We start from the raw sequence: 19,566 nt of genomic DNA, 5'->3' as shown, positions 1-19,566 counted from the left end.
TGTTTTTTTTTTGTTTTTTTGTTTTTTTTTTGTTTTTTTAATTTTAGATATAATTAGATCATACTTGATCATTACAAACTCAGGTTATTTTGTACCTAATAGCATGGAAAAAAGTTGTCTATCTTCTTCTTTCTTCTTTTAATCCTCGTAGGGGGACCAACATGTGTGGGGATTGCTATAATTAAATTCAAAACATCGGGCTAAAAATGGGTTATTAAATGATTTGGATGGTTCGTGGCTCTTTTACGGCCGGTAATTTTGACACGACATGCTTGCGAAGTTGACACGAACCTAAACATAAAATTAATGGGTTAGGGTTGAAAAGTTTGATTTGTTTAATTAAATTGATCAGATTATGGTTGACCTATAAAATCTTATATCCATGTCTCAATACGACTCAAACTCGACATGTGAATACGAATTGCCACCTCTGCTTTCTTAACTTAACGCCAAGAACCTGATAACCCTTTTCTAAAAAGCTCAAGATCACTAAGTTCATGTAAAATCATCAGCCAATCTAAGTGAATGAAGATCCCATATTTACCAAACTAAACTAGAGATGGAGATGACTTTGAATTCTTAATTGGACGAAGTTTAAAATTGATACATAATTTTAGAGCATGCAAATGTGTGTAAGAATTATATACTGTTAATCCTATTAAAAAGAGCGATGTTACATTTACAAATTCTTTAAAACTAGTTAATACGTGTTTAACAAGTGTCAGTATATGATTAAATCCACGTTATACACTAAAACCCTCTTCCAATCACATATTAACAAGTCTCAACAAATTATAAAAAAAAAAAAATTGTAGGTCAACTGGCCTAAAAAACTAAAAGCCACTTGTCTCAATCTTCCAAAACAATTAGGGTCAACTGCCCCAAGTTGCAGGACAACACCATGTTTATTGCCTTATTGGTCTTAAAAATTGTTGAAAGTGGAACCAAAACATGTTGGGGGGAGGGGATAGAGAAATTAAAAAAATAAAATAAAATTATAATCACCAATCAATTAGCTTTCTGTTAAATCATATAAAATAGATCCTATCCATTCATACAGGAGATGAGGATGATTGAGCCTTGAATAGTATAATCTGTCGAAAAATCCAAGGCAAGTAATATAGTATATTAAATTAATGAAAGTATGACAGCTGTGACAATGATAAGTTCATTTATTGGCTTATTCTTTTATCTCGAGATATTTTTTATTTTTTGTTCAAAGGGGTAATGTCAGAAGTTAGTTGAGTCTCGATCACTCCACCTTTAACTTATCTTCTGTATAATAAGGGTATATATATATATATATATTATTTATTTATTTTTTAATAATACTAACTGGCATATGGGACAAGTGGTTGTCGCGGATAAATTTAACGTGACAGACTATTAAGGTTTTGAACGAAAATACTACCAAAAAAAAAAAAAAAAGTATTTAACCCGAAAGATTATTTTCTTTGATAACACTTTTTTCTCGTTGTTTTTGTTTTCTAAATGAAAATATTAACAAATAAATCAATTCTCTTAAAACTATTTTTACTTCTATCATTTATCATAACACTTTTTCAAATAAAAAATAATAATAATAATAATAAATTCTTAAAAAGCATTAACGTACATACATAATCATATCCTCCATTTGTGCTTAGTTTTCAAGGGTAAATCAGAAAGCAACCCCTTGCATAAAGTTAGACGGCGAGCACTTATCCTGTTTCAACATCAATGAATGGACACGAATAATTGGTTTTTGATTATTTTAACTGTTACTGAGGCATTCACTTTCACTGCTAATTTACTCGCAAAGGTTGTTTTCACCGCCAGTTGTTCACACCGCATTCTCGAAGGCGATGCCCAAGAGTCAAGGACCGTTTTACCATCCTTCCGTTAACTTTTGGAGGTTTCTCCGGCATTATATATAATATATTTAACGAAAAATGTTAAAAAATGTTAATTTTTTTTTTTAATGAAGATAATGAAAGTTCTTATATCACAAAGTATAAATTTATGTAAAATTATAGTCACATGGTATGAGGTTACATAAATATAAACAAAATTCTTATAATAAAGTGTTATTTATGACTTTCACATTCAGCTAACCTATGTACAAAAATAGTTAAAGAGCATGTTTGCAGACTAAATCTAAGACAATGATAGCTAAATATTCTAAAAATTTAGCTTGACCCTAATATATAGGGATAAAATTTACGTTATTATTTTAAAATTTTAAATTAATAAGAAAAAATATGTTTAATAATTTAAATCAATATTTTGTACATTTTCTCCAATACAAGTAAAGATCAACTCAATAAATATTTAACTCAAGAAAACTTCACTTAATTTTCATAAATTTTCATCACTTTTACAATTTTTTTCACAAATTTAGAAAACTTTTAATTTACTATATCGAACTTTCAATTTTTTACAATTTCACTCCTCCCGTTAAAATTTGGGATTAAATCAGATGGTCAAAAGGTAAAATGACTCTCATATCGTATAACACTGTAAACTTTATAAAATTAACAAATTATTCTTAAATTATAATTATTATTTAAAAAAAAGAAAAAGAAAAAGAAAGTATTTTAGGAATTTCTCACCCCTCCCTAATGGATGGATGTTCGATGTATTAAACTAAGAATTTTTTAACTTTGAGAAGGAGATTACAAAAGTGATAAAAATTTAAGGGAGTTAAAGTGAAATTTTTTATTCAATTAAAATTGAAAATAAATTGTGAAATAAAGATTTGAACTTATTACCCTACTAATATTAAATCACTATCTATTTTAAAAGTATAACATTGTTTGCAATGACTAGTTCCTCTTATTTTTGTATTAAAAATTAAATTGGAACATTGTAGGGTCGGATACTTGCAAGTTGGATGACAATTTCTATGTTTTTGGAGCTTCATCTCATCAGTACAGGGGTAAAGCTTGGGTGAAGCAAAACTTTCGGATGAATTTCGGAAGCTTTGCTTCATCGTAGCATTGCTCTCAGTACAGACATGCCCAATTGACTTTAAGGAATAATGATAGTTGTACACCAAGTGTACAACAAATGTACAACACCCTTTCATAAGGGGTGGCTCCCACACACTGTGGGACCCACCCCTTGTGAAGGGGTGTTGTGCATTTGTTGTACACTTGGTGTACAACTATCACTTCCCGACTTTAAGTATACGCGTGTCAGGTCTACAAGAGGCATAGGCTCCGTTTGTTAATATTTTTTATAGGGATTTTATTTGTTTGAATAGATGCTATGACGTGATATAAATGTTAAAAAAAAATAATTAATTGTTTTAAGTTGTTTATTAATGTTTTTGTATTTGTGTGTTATAATATTAATTAAATAATTAAATTTATAATTATTTTTTTTTTTAATTTAAACTTGGGATAATTGTATCATTGGTTTATGGGGTTGGCTTAAATTACGAATCACTCCCTGTGATACAAAAAAGTCATGGAGAATCTTTGTAGTAAACTATAATTATGAATCACTCCCTGAACTTGTTTTCCGTCCACCCAGTTAACAGAATCTGTTAGTTTGCTACGGCATATAAATAGTGAGATAACCTCTAAATATCATTTGTATTGTAATTCACTAACAGACTCTGTTAACTTGGTGGACAGAAAACGGGTTCAGGAACTGATTTGTAATTATAGTTTACCACAATGATTCTTTCATGAACTTTTTATACTACATGGAGTAATTTTTAATTTAGGTCAATCTCAATGATCAATAATGCAATTATTTCTTTAAACTTTTAGAATAAGTAATAATTTAAGGCTTTGAGTGTTATATTTTTCTATAAATACCATCTCAATGAATTGGGGCTAATTCTTTGACATTGTTGAATAACAAAACTTTCTACCCAAATCATTTAAGGAATAAGAAATCTTTCATCTCAAGAAAGCTAGAGAGAGAGAGAGAGTTTAGCCAAAGAAATAAGAAATCTTTCATCTAAAAGAAAGCTGTAGAGAGAAAGAGAGAATGATTAGCATGGGTGGCAGTTGGGAAATTACAGGGAGGTTGGTTGAGGAAGAGAAAAGGTTTATAGGGGGGGGTTGGAGAAAGGTCAATTGTTGGATTGCAGGGGCACCAAATTTGGAGAAGAAGTGGAAAGAGGGTAATGCTCATGTGATGGGGCTTTTACTTACAAATGCATCCATAAGATGCCAAAAAGATATCCACAATTTAGAAAGTGGGTAATTGCTTGTATTTCAAGTTCAGAATCTTCAGTCCTTTTGTCAAAAGTTAAATACTAGAAAAAGGACAAAAATAAAAAATAAAAAATAAAAAATAAAAAATAAAAAATAAAAAATAAAAAATCACTTGGGCTTTGATTTAGTCAGTCTCCTTGGGCCCTACGTACATATAAAGCAATCAATCCATTATATTCATATGGTTGTCCACACGCCACAGAAGCGGTTGAGGACGCCTGCAAGTGCAAGATAGATGAGAGGATGAGTAAAGACTAAAGAGGCTTTGTTGGATACGTTGGCGGGGATGGTGGCGGGGGCCACTTTGGATGTTTAAGTAAATGGATTAAGATGAAAAGTAAGCTTGAAGATTGCTAATATGCGTGAGGAATAGCTTCTCTTTATTATTATTTAGGAAAATTTTTATAAATTCTCCCTTTTAACTTTCATCAACTTGAAACTATCTCATCAAAGTTCAAAGACTCTTAATTTTACTCCATCAATCTTTAAATTCGTTGCAATGTCTTCCATCCACGAGGGTTTGACATTAAATCCTAATAATACCTATGCAATGTCTTTACCTCCGACGAAGAAGCTTCCCTACAAGGCAAGATCCTCTCCGCTCTCGACAAGGCAACATCATCACAACATAATAGAGATAAAATAATACACAAATAATATACTTGGTTCGCCAGTGTATCTACGTTCACATGAGCGTGTGACTAGTTTTTTATTCTGTTAAAAAAAAAAAAAAAAAAGGTTACAACTTATATATATTGTCCTTAGTAAAAAGCCTAACCTAATATATTAAAATCTTCGATATACTCTTATTATACTGAAGTCACGATTCTTAAAAAAAAAATAAAAAATTAATGATTTAATTAATATTTTAACATTACTCAACTACAAAGCCATTGATTTTCTCTTCAAGTTTGACGCGATCAATTTTAAGGTGCAACACAAGGTATAAACAAACTCGTTGGAAAGTCTTAAGTTTATAATTTTATTAACCCAATGGATAAAGTTTTCCTTCAAATTAGATCGATCGAACGAACTTCATTTCATTAAATCTATTAAATTGACGTGTGCTTTTAGAGCATTTGATTCTCACATATATTTTTATATTTTAAATGTATTTTTAATAGAGCGTGAAAATTACAAGGTATAAGGACGCATGCGAGTTTAATAAACTGATTTAAGCAAATTTTGTCCGACCCAATTTTATTTTTAAAAAAAATTATCCTAACCCAAATTAATTAGAATACTTTGTCCAAAACCAGCATAAGGTTGTAAAGTCAGCAATGTATGACCCCAATTTTAGAATTAGTCAAGGGTCGGCTGTAAGCCCAGCTTCTTGAGGGAACCCATTGTGGTAGAGTTTATAAATTTATTATTATTATTATTATTATTATTATTATTATTATTATTATTATTATTATTATTATTATTTTCTTTCCTAAGACGTGTTGGCTCATCTAAAAATAAATTATATATATATTATTTTGATGCTCTCACATTACAGTCAAAAAATTGCAATTATTTCTGCATAATTAAGTATCTTCAATTTTCACAACAAAAGAAAAGGTTTGATTTAATTTTTAATTAGGTCAACAATTTCAGTTATACCGGTCATATTCAATCATTTTAAAATATGCTTAAAAGTTGTAAAGAATTGTTCTTCCCATTGAAATGTGTTGTCCCGTGATTGATACAAGAGCTGCCGTTGAAACTTGAAAGCGGCTAAAGATGCTTCTATGAACATGTGGCCATGGCCACCATGTTCATCAAGAATTTAATATTTGCATTTACAATATGAAAAAGCCATCACAAAAGGCATAAGTGGGACACATGGCTCTGTTTTTTAATATTTTAGAGTTTTTTTATTTTTTTATTTTTTTTTTGTTAAAAAATTCTTTTGATATGAGATAAAGTTAAAAAATAATTTTGAGTATTTTGTATTTTGGAGTGTTTGTTAATATTTATGTTTAAAAAAAAAGAAGAGAAAAATATAAAATTAATCTATGTGATTACAACCAATTTAAAATAAGCTCTTTGTGGTATAAAAATTTGCTAAAAACTCACTACGCTACTCTCAACTTCCGTCCAAAATATCAACAGAATCTATTTAATATCCCATATCAAATCCAATCATACAACATACGTCACCCATAATAAAAAATATATATATATATATATATATATATATATATAAATATTATATTTATTTCATTTTAAAAAAGGCAAATTTTCAAGGGTGGATTGTCCACTCTTTTGGTCAAATGGAGGTGGCCAAACCACTCCAGCTTAGGCATATATATATATATATATAGAGAGAGAGAGAGAGAGAGAGAGAGAGGATATTTTGCATTAGCCCAGTATACTCACTTGACATGACATGCTTAATTCACCTTTAAGCTTTTTTTTCTTTTTAATTAAAATTTATCTAATGCTCCGTTTGGTTGGGTGTAAAATATTTTCTGTATTTTTCGGTGTTTGGTGCAACTGAAAATAATGGTCAACGGAAATCATTTTCAGTTTGACCGAAAAAATTTCTTTAATTTTTGAAAAATTATTTACGGTTTTAAAAACTGTAAATCGTTTTCTGAATTTAAACTCTTCATTCTTGCACGTACGTTTTTGGGAATCCGCCATCGCCAGACATTGAAGTTTGTTAGTATCTCAAATCTATCAGAGAAGGTCCCCAGATTTTGGGATTTCGTTGTCGAAATCCAGCTAGTTCACTAGAATCTGTCCTGAGATGCCGGATTCTGGCGACCCAAGTTCCAGCAAACTGGTCGAAATCCGGTCAGCCGACATCAAAATCTAGCTAGCGCCTATAGATTCCAGCCACTGGCTGATGTTGCCAAATTTCAACTAATTTGGCCAGAATTCAGCCGACCGATGCCAGAATTCACATAGCGTTACTGAAATTCGGCAAGCCGTTGACGAATTTCAGACACCATCATCGAAATCTCATTGCCAATCATTTTTCAAACAAACAGAGCATAAGAATGAATTGAATATGCCACATTATATGCCCATAATAGAAGAATATAAAATAATATTTCTCATATATTAAACATGCATTAATATATTCCAATTTCCAACCACAAAAACGCGTTATGTTGGGCCGAAGGAGCGTCTTTATGTCACATCGTTGCAGTACTCTTTGATTTGAGCTGTTACCTTTCAAAAACCGGCCAAAGCAGCATATATGTCCGGTTCAATTCTTTTTCTTATTTTGCTAAATATGGCAATATTTATTGGTACTCTTTTGGTATGCCCCTAAAAATTTCATGCTTTAAAAATATAGGTAAATTTAATAAATTGAATTAATTATTTTTTTTCTTCAGTTCAATTTAAAGGAAAATACTGTTTGTCTCTTATTCTCTATTCATCCAAACACTTACTTATTCTAAACAAAACAATAATATGACTAAAATGTAGCAATCACTTTAGCTTGTTATAATTATATTCAGTTCCTCTCAATTTAAATGTTTTGATTTGAAATATATGATTATTAATAAGAAAAAATACACATATTCTTCCCAAACTATCACTCAATTATTAATAATTGTGCCAGTGTCTTATCATAAATTACAAAAAAAATGTTAATGTTGTCCAAGACCAATAAAAGATTAAAATGACCATAATTTTTTTTTTAATAAGACAAAATTATCTTTATAAATTCGAATATTTGTGGGGAGGGTTCATCGTCAATTCCCCCCATTGACGCTTTAAGGCTCATCAGTGGTCATATTAGAATATGGCTAGAAATGTAGTTCAACCTTAGAGAACGAAGCGTTTGTTTGATAATGCTCTTTGGGTGATGCTTTTTTACTTTCTAGTTGAAAGTGTTTTGTGATTGAAGTTGTTTGTTAGAGCATTATCAAACAAACCCGTTTTGAGGAAGTTCTTCCAAATCCAATATATAAAATTGTCACATGTCCCTTATGCACGTAAGAAACACGTTTTTTTTAATAACATCAAAAGAGTTGGGGGAAATTTTATTAAAAAAAAAAACATGTTCTTCTCGCATAGTAAGGAGCACATGCCAATTTTATAGACGGGGTTAGGAGAAACTTCCTCCAACCCAATTTGTATGAAAACTGTCCAACCTTAAATCTATACCTATTTTAATATCTTCAATCCTTACTTCTTTTGTTTCCCTTAATCTTACCAGAATCAGTGTAAAAGCATAACAAAAGGCAGTTCTTGCAACCACCATTTAAGCATCTATACAGAACCTGGAAACCAAACTGAATGCAGAGAAATTGTCCACGCTATGTGGGCAGTGGAAATAATGTAGAGCTTTCTCTTAGTGATCCTTGCCTCCTTCAAAAGCTTCAGTTGATACAGACATGGCCTCTTTGGCACGATGACGCCTTTCCCTCCCATAGATAACCCAGAAGATCAATGAGAGCATAACTGAAGTAGACACCATCACTAACCCTAAGTAGATCCATCTGCTGTATTGCCGTAGACCCGGACAATGGTCCCTATATATTTCGCTGAAAGTTTCGCGCACGAATGTGCAGTCTTGAAGCTCAACCAGGAAAGCAGCATAATTATTAAAGGCAAGTCCCATACTTACTCCAGTTGTCATCTGGTTGTAGAATGTAGGGGTCAAACGCCCTGTTGTGGTACATATCCCAGCTGCTGAAACCTGGCAGACATAGATCCCCCAAACCTAGAAGAATCAAATGAAAGTGTTAATGTACGAGTTTAAACACTCAATTGACAGAAACAACACTCTTTTATAGATTTTCTGAACGTTTAATTGTGTTCAAAAACCAGTCCAAGACATAGCTTGAGATAATGCACGTGTGTTGAACTCTCCTGGTAAGGCAACAGATAAAGATGCAGTCCAAGATGTAGTTCAAGTTTCAACTCAAGATAACTTTGGTTCAAAATATTTAATAGATTAACATACTACAAGGTTTATATAATTATTATAGTTTGAATTGTAAAGTTTAAATTCTGAGATCATCAATTGTAATCTTATCCTTTGTAACTTACAAATACATCAATATACTACACGGTTTGGTCATCTTGACCAACACCGTTCTTCCAAAAATATTTTCAGAAAGTTCTTAGGCTTCTCTCTCTTACTCTGGCTCTAGAGAATGGCCTCCAAATGCTTCGCAAAATTGGTCCATATTGTAAAAGTAATTAGAAATGAGACCATACGAACACATGGAAGAGGACGAATTTCAGAAAAGAATTTGCAGGCTATTTAAGTATTTGATTAAATGATTAAATTTACTTCTTCCGATCAGCTTAAACTTTTGGGACAAATGATAATTTAATACAAGCTATCCTTATTTATCAAAACATTACCAGGTTCTAGCTAGTGTTGCTAGGTTCTTACCTCTGTTGCATTGAACAAGTCCACTTCACCAGCAGTGCAAGGACGATTCGTGAAGTCAGGATAAAATGGGTTGCAGAGGATGGGTACCAACGGGCCAGACTGATTGAAGTACATTGGTTTGAAGTTGGGGGAGAAATTTATGTTAGAGACATTGGTGATGACTTCGTTGATCAAATCAACAAGTTCAGAAGTGACTTCTTTGCTCCGCAACAAGGTTTCTTGTGCTGTTGCATTGTCCACGCATGGCAGTATATCATCTAAAGCAGAATGAGAAGTAGGGTTTTGAACCCATTCATCCATTGCAACACAAGTATCTGCAGCCACACTAGTAGGTCAAAAAAACAAAAAAAAAGAAAATCAGCTCCTTGGTTAAAAGATTGCAAGCAAAAGAACAAAGTTCCAGAGGAAAAAGCAGAACTTTCTCCTTGTGTACCTGAGTAACACTTTTCACTTTTAATGATATCTCGATTACTTAAAAAAAAAGAAAAGAAAAATCAGAACAGTTTCTTATTTCTTAGAATAAACCTGCTTATTAGCACAAGCGTCAATCTGAATTTGAGAATTTTTAAACAGTTAAGTCATCATAAGCACAAAACTGGATTTGAAAAACTTAGCACTTTGAGAAAATGAGATACTGAAATTTCTTTTGATTGCCAAGATTGCTATTTCCAACTTCTCTTACAAAGCATAGATGCTAACTTCTAATTTAAGAAATGATAGATAGTTATCTTTAACAGGAAATGTGTATGCTGCAAGTTTTATGTGATAGCTTCAAACAGCTAAGAAAAGAAGATCCATTTTCTTTCTAATAATTGCTTTAAAAGATTATAGTGACATATATAAAGATGATGAATCTAAAGAATACTGCAGAACAGCATAATTCTTTGCCCTTAATGTCATGGCTTTGCTGGCAATCTTTGTCAGCCAGCCCATCGGTCTCCATTATGATGAATATACCTAACTTACTATTGTAACTAACCTGCCATCAGTTCATAAAAAAATTTAATAATTATAGGTTCAGTACAATATGCTAAAAAACAGTGCATGCAAAAAGCATATGACTAAGACAATACTGAGAAAAAGAGCAGCTCCCTTATTGTCCTTATGAGTAAATATATTGGGACTATTGTCCTTATGAGTAAATATATTGGGATACGGCTAAGCCTTTCCATAGTTATTATAGTTTACCTTATTTCGTTGTATTACCCTTTTTAGGAGATTTCATTACTTTTTGTAGCTTTAGAATTTCACTATCAGTTTGGAGTAGTTGTAATGGGAATAATCAGTTGTTGCCATCAATAATATTATCAGTTTTCTTTATCAAAGTGTGTGTTGATTTTGTGTATTGAAAACACAGATTCTCTTTCACGTCTATCACTTTCGCTACTTCAAAAACTGCACTACATAGCAATCCAGAGTCAAAAGTCATATACTTTTCCCATCTACAAATATAACATCTGAGTGCATTTTCACTCTTATGAGAAATGAAGTGTCTTTACAGATCATTCTAGCATATACTACTATTCAGTCTAGTCAGCCAAAGCCTTCCAAATATATAGGAGCTGCAAGACATCTATAAGAAAACTATAAATGTTGCACATTATTACAAAACTTACTTATGGAGAAGAAGGAATATGCCACACAGAATAAATGTCCCTGTAACAAGTATCCATCCAGTGATCACCAGGCTGCAACAATTCATATAAAATCATTCCATGAGAGAAGATCCTAACTAAATGCAGAAATGGTTGGAACTATATAGAATGAGGAATTATATAAAAGGAAAAAGCATACTGCACATAATTAGCTCACTCACATGTACACAAGAGATTGCATGCCAAATAGTGAAAATACTTCAGCAAAGGAACAGGATACAAAAATGAATTAGTACCTCAATTGAAAATTTTAAAATTTAGGAAGTTAAAAATACGTGGAATCTTAATAAGGTTACTGAAGGTGCTCACAGAATCCAAGAAATGTCAAGAGAAGCATAATAGCAGCGATTATGATAAGTGCCAGTCTCCTGCATGAACACCGTATTCATTTTATAACCAAGACACCTCTCAGAAGAACAGAAATAGAAAAGGCAAGCCTTATAATCCTTTCTTACACAGAATCCAAAAGATCATGAATGTCATCTGAATTCTCCATTGTTCGGTCAGCAAGAGTACTAGCAGAAGAATTAATCATTGTTTCAATCTGGTCAATATCAGTTTGAACATTAGAAGGCAGAAAAACTTGATCCACTTCAAGCTGCTTAGCTGCACCAAGATAATCTGATATATTCCTTAGCTTCTCAACTGTGAAATCTGCCTGATTTACAACATACTCCAATGTATTTGTTGTACTACTATGAAACCTCCCTTGACCAGCATACAAAACAACACATCCAACACTGTTACCAGAGTACAAGACATCAGTTTATTACAAAAGTTCAACTTAACATGAGAGAGAGAGAGAGAGAGAGAGAGAGAGAGAGAGAGAGAGAGAGAGAGAGAGAGAGAGAGAGAGAGAGAGAGAGGTGTGTACATGGCTGCAATTGTGAAGATTATGAGGAAGATAAGAGAAAGTACATAAGCCGTCCCGGAATAGCCATAAGGCTCCCTTTTAGAACAGAAATAACAGAGAGTGATGAGACATAAGCACAGTCCAAAAGCCAGGAACCAGGCTGCAGCGAGGACAAACAAGGGAACTGCAGTAAAACCCACAGACTGCATTTCAAAGAATGGAGAAGGAAGTAAGTTAAGAAAAGGAATAAAGCAGTTCAAATATAACTGAATACCAATTTAAGCACAAATAAGATGTTAATAAAACATTATTTATTAAAGCTACACCAAAATTAAAACAAAAGAAACCCAAAGGAGGGATTTGTGTGGGGATCATTAAAAATCACTCCCATCCAAATGAAGCAAAATGCCAAGATAATTCCTTACAACCATTGAAATGGGTATGAGAGCAAGACCTCAATGAAAATGTGAAAGCAATAAGAAGTCAAACGGAATTGATGAATATTCTGCTGATAAGGACTCTCAAGCAAATTGAAGTGATAAAGACAAAGGATAAGTTTAAGAGTTAGCACTCTGTTAAGATTGTAACATCTTGTATTTCATTCCAAATAAACTTCTGTAACAGATTTCATGTATATAATGAATACCAACTCTCCAAAGATTGGTGTGGAGAGCTTACAAGGATACATTGTTAGGTTCAGGGGTGTGCCTGCAGTGACGGTGCAACCAAGGTGAAGTATCCATAGCAGATGGGATTATTCTCAAATTATAATTGGAATGGGAACTGTGGCTCATGTTTCATTTATATAACTTCTTCGTGTATGCAATGTGCGCACTTTCTGCCAACCCTAACCTCAAACATCACTATCCTTGTTAGTTTCTCTTCTTTCTCCGGCCCCTTTCATTCTCAATCCTAGCATAATATCAATGTCTTTCATCTTTCCCCCTCTAGTTTTTCCTTTAGAACTCTTTCTACTCACATCCTCTAACTCAAGAATTCCCTCCTCTCACCACCCCACCCCCCAAAAGAAAATAAAATCAAACCCACATTCACTGTTGAAGTATCTCTTTCCAGTCTTTAAATTTAGTCTTCTTGAAAAAGTATCTGTAATAACCCTGATTCTCTTTCGAGGATAGAAAGGTAATTTACTATTAATTAAGAACCTATGTAAAAGAAGGTTTGACTTGGCAATGAGAATGGATTACTGAGCAGAAATATTAAAAACTCTATGATATTAAGCAATTTATAAGAACACTTGAAACACCCAATCTGAAATTGGTTTGTCTCTCAGTAAAAGAAATTTAAGACAACCAAATTGGAGCACCGCATGATGTGGTCCAGTTCAAGAGGGGAGTTTGTAACGCCCCGGTCCCATATTGTGAAGAGATAAATAGCTCACATAGAGTGAGTGGTTGATAGGAGACAGTCATGAGTGCTAAGTCCCACATTACCTAGTTATTAGGTGAAACTGAGCTTTATAAGGGATTCTAAGAAAGCTCCAAATTGACTAGTCCTTTTGGGGTGATAGCGCAGATCTGGTTAGCGCTTTTCCCTAGGCCGTTACAAATTATATTAAAGCCACTTAGTAAAACCAGGTCATGTGGTACTGGAGCATCTCGCATGACGTGGTCTTGACGAGGATGTCAGGGTTTTAAGGGGGGAGTTAGAAACATCCTCTTCTCATATTGAGAAGAGATAAATAGCTTACATAAAGTGAGTCGTTTATAAGAGATAGTCATGAGTGCTAAGTCCCACATCGCTTAGTTACTAGGTGAAACTAGGCTTTATAAGTAATTCTAGGAACATTCCAAATTGACTAGTCTTTTTGGGATGATAGCGTAGATCTGGCTAACGCTTTTCCCTGGGTCGTTACAGTATTTCTTTCCACTCTTTTTACTTTATGCTATAAACGTTCCTTTTCAAATTGTGCTAGTGTAAAAAATTGATCACACAAAGATTAATATATATATTTATACCTAACGTACATTCACTTACACAAGTTTGAAAGAAAAAAAATCCTATAGTTACATTAGTTAGATTCTTAATATCGATGACCACGAGAATGAGTTATGAGAAAGTTGGCCATGTGAACCACATTTGGGGCACATTTGGTATGCAGGAATAGACCCAAAAATAGAATAACTATTTCTTTAGAATACTTATTACATTGTTTGGTTACATTTTCATTCCTGGGAATATCCATTCCTAGGTAATAGCTAATTCTCCCAAAATGAGGAATAGTTGTTCCTCCTTAAAAGGCCTGGAAGACGTATTCCCTCAGGAATGGAATAGCTCCAAAAATATATCCCCAAAAAACATTGGGGTGGTTTCCCCCATGGGTGGTCGATCATCCCCTTGGGGTTGGTCGGCCATAGCTACCGAACCTCGTTGGAAGGTCTTACCACCCCCGGTGCCATTGACGGTGGTCTCGGCCACCTCCGGCGCCATTGACGATGGTCCCGGCCACCTCCGGCGTGCCATCTGGTGGCCACAACCACCAGATTAGGTAGTCTGACCACCCCGAGATGGTGGTTGGGGGTGGCACCAACCAAGAGGAGGGGGTGCTATTCCTACGTTATTTTTATAAGTAAGGGTATTTTATGAAATTTGATTGAAATCTAATTCAATTCTTGATTTTTATAAGGGTATTTTATGATTGAAATTTGATTCAAATTTCCACGAGATCAGGTAGTCTGATCACCCCCGGATGGTGGTTGGGGGTGGCACCAACCAGGAGGAGGGGGTGCTATTCCTACGTTATTTTATAAGTAAGGGTATTTTATGAAATTTGATTGAATTCTTGTTAGAAAATTTGGTCATTCATGTGTTATCACCGAACGAATGAATAGGAATAGTCATTCAATTCCAGGCTTTTGTATTCTTGGTAATCCTCATTCCTATTCCCAAGTAATCATCATTCCAGTGTATCAAATGTGCCCTTAGATTGAAGAAAAAATTGGAGACTTTTTCACAAAAAAATGTAACGGCTAAATTGTGAAGAGAGAGAGAGAGAGAGAATGAGAGCATGTGTGAAGGTTTAGAGCATTAAATGTGGCGGCTCCCATAAAAATCAATATATTTCTTTACTTCAAAAGATAGTATCAAATACGATAAGTAAATGGTCATGGGTCACATTTGTTTTTCCAAAATAATGAGATCATGGACAAATTCCAAGGAGGTTGTGGAAATAGTCTCACCCTAATCTTCTAAGGTTTAAGTTGTGAAAATAGTCTCATTGGCAAGTGGGTATGCTCCCAACATCGTTGGCTAAGCTTCAAATTTTATGTTCATCCGGTGCTTGTATGTAGGGGTGGAAACTGCATTATATAAGGAAATAACACCCTTATTCCGCATCTGCACTCCGCGGAGGGCAGGTTTTTGTAACTGCCTGCCAGTCCAGGGTAGGTGAAATCCGCCCATAACCACACACGGGCGGACAACCTTTTTTGTACTAACCGCCCATGACATTTTGGGCTTATTTTTTATTTTTAAACAATGAATCTTAATTTATATGACCTTTCTTTTTAAAGCTTTTTATGAGCTTTTTTAGATGGGCTCAATCCAATATTTTTTTTTTGAGAGAGAGAGTGCTCCAGAGAGAGAGAGGGAGACTGAGAACATGAGGGTCAAAGAAAGAGAGAGCTGAAGGGGAGCAGCGGCTATGAAGAGACAGGGAGAAAGAAATTAAGAAAATGAGGCATTAGGATTTCGTTTTCTACTCTTTTCCCTAGACGAAATGATGTCGTTTTGGGATTAAATCCCGAAATGTTGTTTTATAGCGGATAACGCATCCGCCTACCCATTTTCCGCTATCCACCCGCATATGTGCGGAGAACGGATATGGTATCAGCCCGACCGGAGTTAGGAGCTGAAAATCTGCCCGTAACCCATGTGGACGGGCGGATAGCGGATGCATAGTGGTTTTTAACCACCCACCTGAACACCCTTACTTGTATGATGGACAAATCAAGCACCCGAGATGTATTACTTGTGTTTTAGCATAGTACAATATTTAATTGATTGAAGCGTGTATATGGTTTATTCTCATAATATATATAAGAAAAATAATAAATAATAAATAATAAAGAAGAAGAATCATGAAATCAGCCTCATTGAATGCTGCTAGATACATCCTAGGAATTTGTCATTTTTATGAACCAACATTTACTACCTTCTTATTTATCACATTAAGAAGTAACAAATACTTATATGACAATAGTTAAGAGTTATCATCCAAAAAAAAAAAGGTTAAAGAGTTACAAAATTATAGAATAGTCTAAGAATTTTTGAAGATCTTGATCGATCAGTCTAATCAATTTTCCAAAATGGCATAAATTCCAATATCTTCACTAAAACTCAAAACAAGGGATTCTCATAAATGCACTTACACAACAGTTATAGACAATTTAACACGATTTACCACAAACCACAATGCCTGTCCGAAATGTAGGATAGAAAAGCAAAAATCAACCCTGGTAAATAAAACGACATAATTGGTGAACTTACAGCCCAATAATGGCGGTCACTGATATTCCATCCTTTGGTGTATTTTTTGAACCCATCAAGAGGGTCTTTCCTTTGTGTTCTCTCTGAGGCCAACACAAATGAACCAAATGACGGATTCTCAACAGGTGCAGTAGTGGGTCCCTCCACAAGAGACCTCCAAGGCATCCATGAGAGCTCCACACCATAACTTCCCTCATTTTCCCACCCTGGAAAAAGAAAGAATTTTTTTTGAAAGGAAACATATTTATCTTCCACGCAAACAGCACCAATGTGGTAGAAGAAGAAAAAAAAAAAAAGAAAGAGCAAAAGAGCAGTAGAAAATTTTGTAGAAACACTGGTTTCTTGTCTCTTCTTACATTTTCTCAGCGAGCAACCAAACAGAAATACAATGCAGAGGAGTACCTGAAGCGGGTGGCGCTTGGAGGGGTGGAAAGTGAGAATCCCCGTGTGAAAAGGGAAAGACTGTGGCAGAGAAAAAGAAGAGAAAGATGACCGGCGGAGACATTATGAGAGAGAGAGAGAGAGAGTGGTGTTTCAGAGATAGAGAGAGAGAGCCGTTGGGGAAATGAAGAGCTAGGGAGGGAAGTGAGAGAGCTACTGCCAGTTGCCTCGCACAACTTTGTGGCGGAATTACCCTTTTGCGTTTTTACTTTTTAGCCTACTTTTTCCCTTTTTCTTTTTCATTTTTTTTTTCCTATTTAGTATTTAGTGCACATTGATAACAATACTAATGAGTCAACATCATCGAGGCCACAATTTATTTTATTTGAAATAAAGAGAAATTTATTCCAAAAAGAAAAATCTTGATTTTAAAAAATAAAAAGTAAAATCCTCCCTAATTTTGAACACGTTGCCTTTCTGGACTTTCATAAATACTATAATCTTAAATTTTCAATTTTTTCAGTTCAATTTTTTCACTATATCTAAATTTGTCCAAAAAACCACAATCGATTAACAATTATTTTATTCTCTCTCTTTTTTTCTTTTCTTTTCTTTTTTTTTTTTTTCAGAGAGAGAGAGAGGAGTATTTTATTCTTTAAATTGGTTGTAATGATGAGAATATCAAAACCTTTTAAAATTTGTAAAGTATTCAAGTAAAAAAAAAAAATCTTTAAATTGGGTTAAATGAACTTTCTCAAACTTAATCTATAAAATTTTCATACTATACAATTTTATTTAATAGCATGTGTGATTTTTTAATAGAGTTTCTCGCAACTCTTTTAATGCTATTAAAAAAACATGTGAGAAGTAATACATGACAATTTTATAAAAGATGTTAGAAATGGGAGAAAAACTATGTCCTTCAATTATATTAAAATTTTAAATTAAATAATGTTCTATTTTTATACTTATAAAAAAATAGGAATGCTAGACATTCAAACATTTTTTTTTAGAATTTGGTTTGAACTTGATGTATCACAATTCCATGAGATTTATCATTTTGAAAAATATGTCACAATCTCATAGGATTATGACACATCAAATTGAAACTAAATTCTAAAAAAAAGTATTGAAATGTCAAGCATTTCTTTAAAAAAATTGTGTGGAATGGAAGAATGTCAAGTCCTATCCGACTTTGATAATAGTATTTAGAATGTTAAACTAACATATTAAGTTATTAATAATTAGTATGGAGGTTGTTTACAAACTCGGACTTGAACTCTGCTTTGATCACACATCGAAGAATTTAATAGCCTACTTCGAGCTCTCGTTAAGCCGAGCTTGTCGAGTAACCCAGCTCAGCTCGGCTCGACTTGAATATCATTCTCAACAAGTTTGAGCTTGAGCTCAAGCTTAAGCTCGCCCGAGTTTTAAACGAGCCGAGCTTAAACACGCATTTTTATAGTTCAGCTCGAATTTGAGTTCAACTATTTAAGCTTGACTCATAAACGAGCCAGTCTTAAAATTTTAAAACTCGACTCGGCTCGACTAGATTAATCCCTAATTGTGTGTGTGTGTGTGTGTGAGAGAGAGAGAGAGATAGAGATTTGGTATGATCCACTAGGAGCACCACCTTCTCTTCTACAATAATAATAATAATAATAATACCCTAGCCGCCGCCCCTCTCAAAACCTCTATTCTCTCTCTTCGTATCCTTCTTTGTGCAACCAGTGAGGGAGGAGGGAAGGATCTCTTCTCTTCCCTCTTCTCCTCTCTCATTTCCTTTATGTTTTTTCATGTTTTCTTTGTTTTGGTTTACTATTCCTTTTAGGGAGTTTTGTTCCCTCGAACTAGATCCGATGGTGGTTGATGTTCTCCTAGTCATTTTCGGGCTATATAAGTTGTTTTTTTAAGTTTTTTTTTAAGTTTTTCCTTCTGCTTTTTTCTGTTGGTTTTCCTGGCAGAAGGCTACACGAGACGTCTGTGTTGGGGAGCGACTTTTCTGGTGTGTGTCTCTGGCGAGTTTTTCTGGTTGTGCTTTTTTAATGTCTTCTTTAGAGTCAGATATGTGTTCTTCGGCTGGGTCCTTTATGACACGCGCCTCTCTATGGTGGAGATCGATCGTTGGAGATTGGTGGTTTTGGCGGTCGTTTGCTACAGAGGGAGATCCCTGGTGAAGGCGCGTGTTTACACGCGCTGGTGCCGGTGACAACTTTTTCCCGACGCCGGTTTCGTTTGATTTCTGTTTGGATTTTTTGTTTGTTTTTCTGTTCACAGTCTACTTTTGTAATGCTCAATTGTTACTGGACTATTTAGCATATGTAGCTACCACATATATAGTTCATTAAATTTTTTCTATTTAAATGATGGATTAGTCAACATGGATCAATATGTTCTCAAATTATTTGTTTGAATTTGAAAAATTTTAGGAAGGTGATTGTGAGATACCACTTATAAAATTTACTTGATCGAATAAATGGTTAAGCAGCCTAATTTTTATTTAGTAATGTGAATTTTATAAGTGGTCTCATCACCTGTCCGAATTTAAAAAAATAATTTGAAATGATCATAATCCATAAACATCAATCTTTAGCAATTTGAACATCAAAT

General features: G+C 33.8%; 1 protein-coding gene across 1 annotated transcript; it reads right to left on the bottom strand.

Moving 5' to 3' along the window:
• Window positions 1-8,309: 8,309 nt before the first annotated feature.
• On the bottom strand, window positions 8,310-17,167 carry LOC133870154 (uncharacterized). Its single transcript, XM_062307212.1, has 9 exons — window positions 16,978-17,167; window positions 16,576-16,781; window positions 12,091-12,272; window positions 11,672-11,956; window positions 11,526-11,584; window positions 11,378-11,414; window positions 11,178-11,249; window positions 9,562-9,886; window positions 8,310-8,880 (listed from the first exon to the last, which is right to left on the bottom strand). Exons 1-9 carry the CDS (start codon window positions 17,078-17,080, stop codon window positions 8,509-8,511), a joined length of 1,641 nt encoding a protein of 546 aa, XP_062163196.1. The 5' UTR covers window positions 17,081-17,167; the 3' UTR covers window positions 8,310-8,508.
• Between the last annotated feature and the right edge of the window lie 2,399 nt (window positions 17,168-19,566).

The sequence above is a fragment of the Alnus glutinosa genome, chromosome 6 (assembly GCF_958979055.1).
Source record: "Alnus glutinosa chromosome 6, dhAlnGlut1.1, whole genome shotgun sequence".
Taxonomy (NCBI): domain Eukaryota; kingdom Viridiplantae; phylum Streptophyta; class Magnoliopsida; order Fagales; family Betulaceae; genus Alnus; species Alnus glutinosa.
Note: the sequence above shows the minus strand (reverse complement) of the source record. Positions and strands in the feature narration are given on the sequence as shown.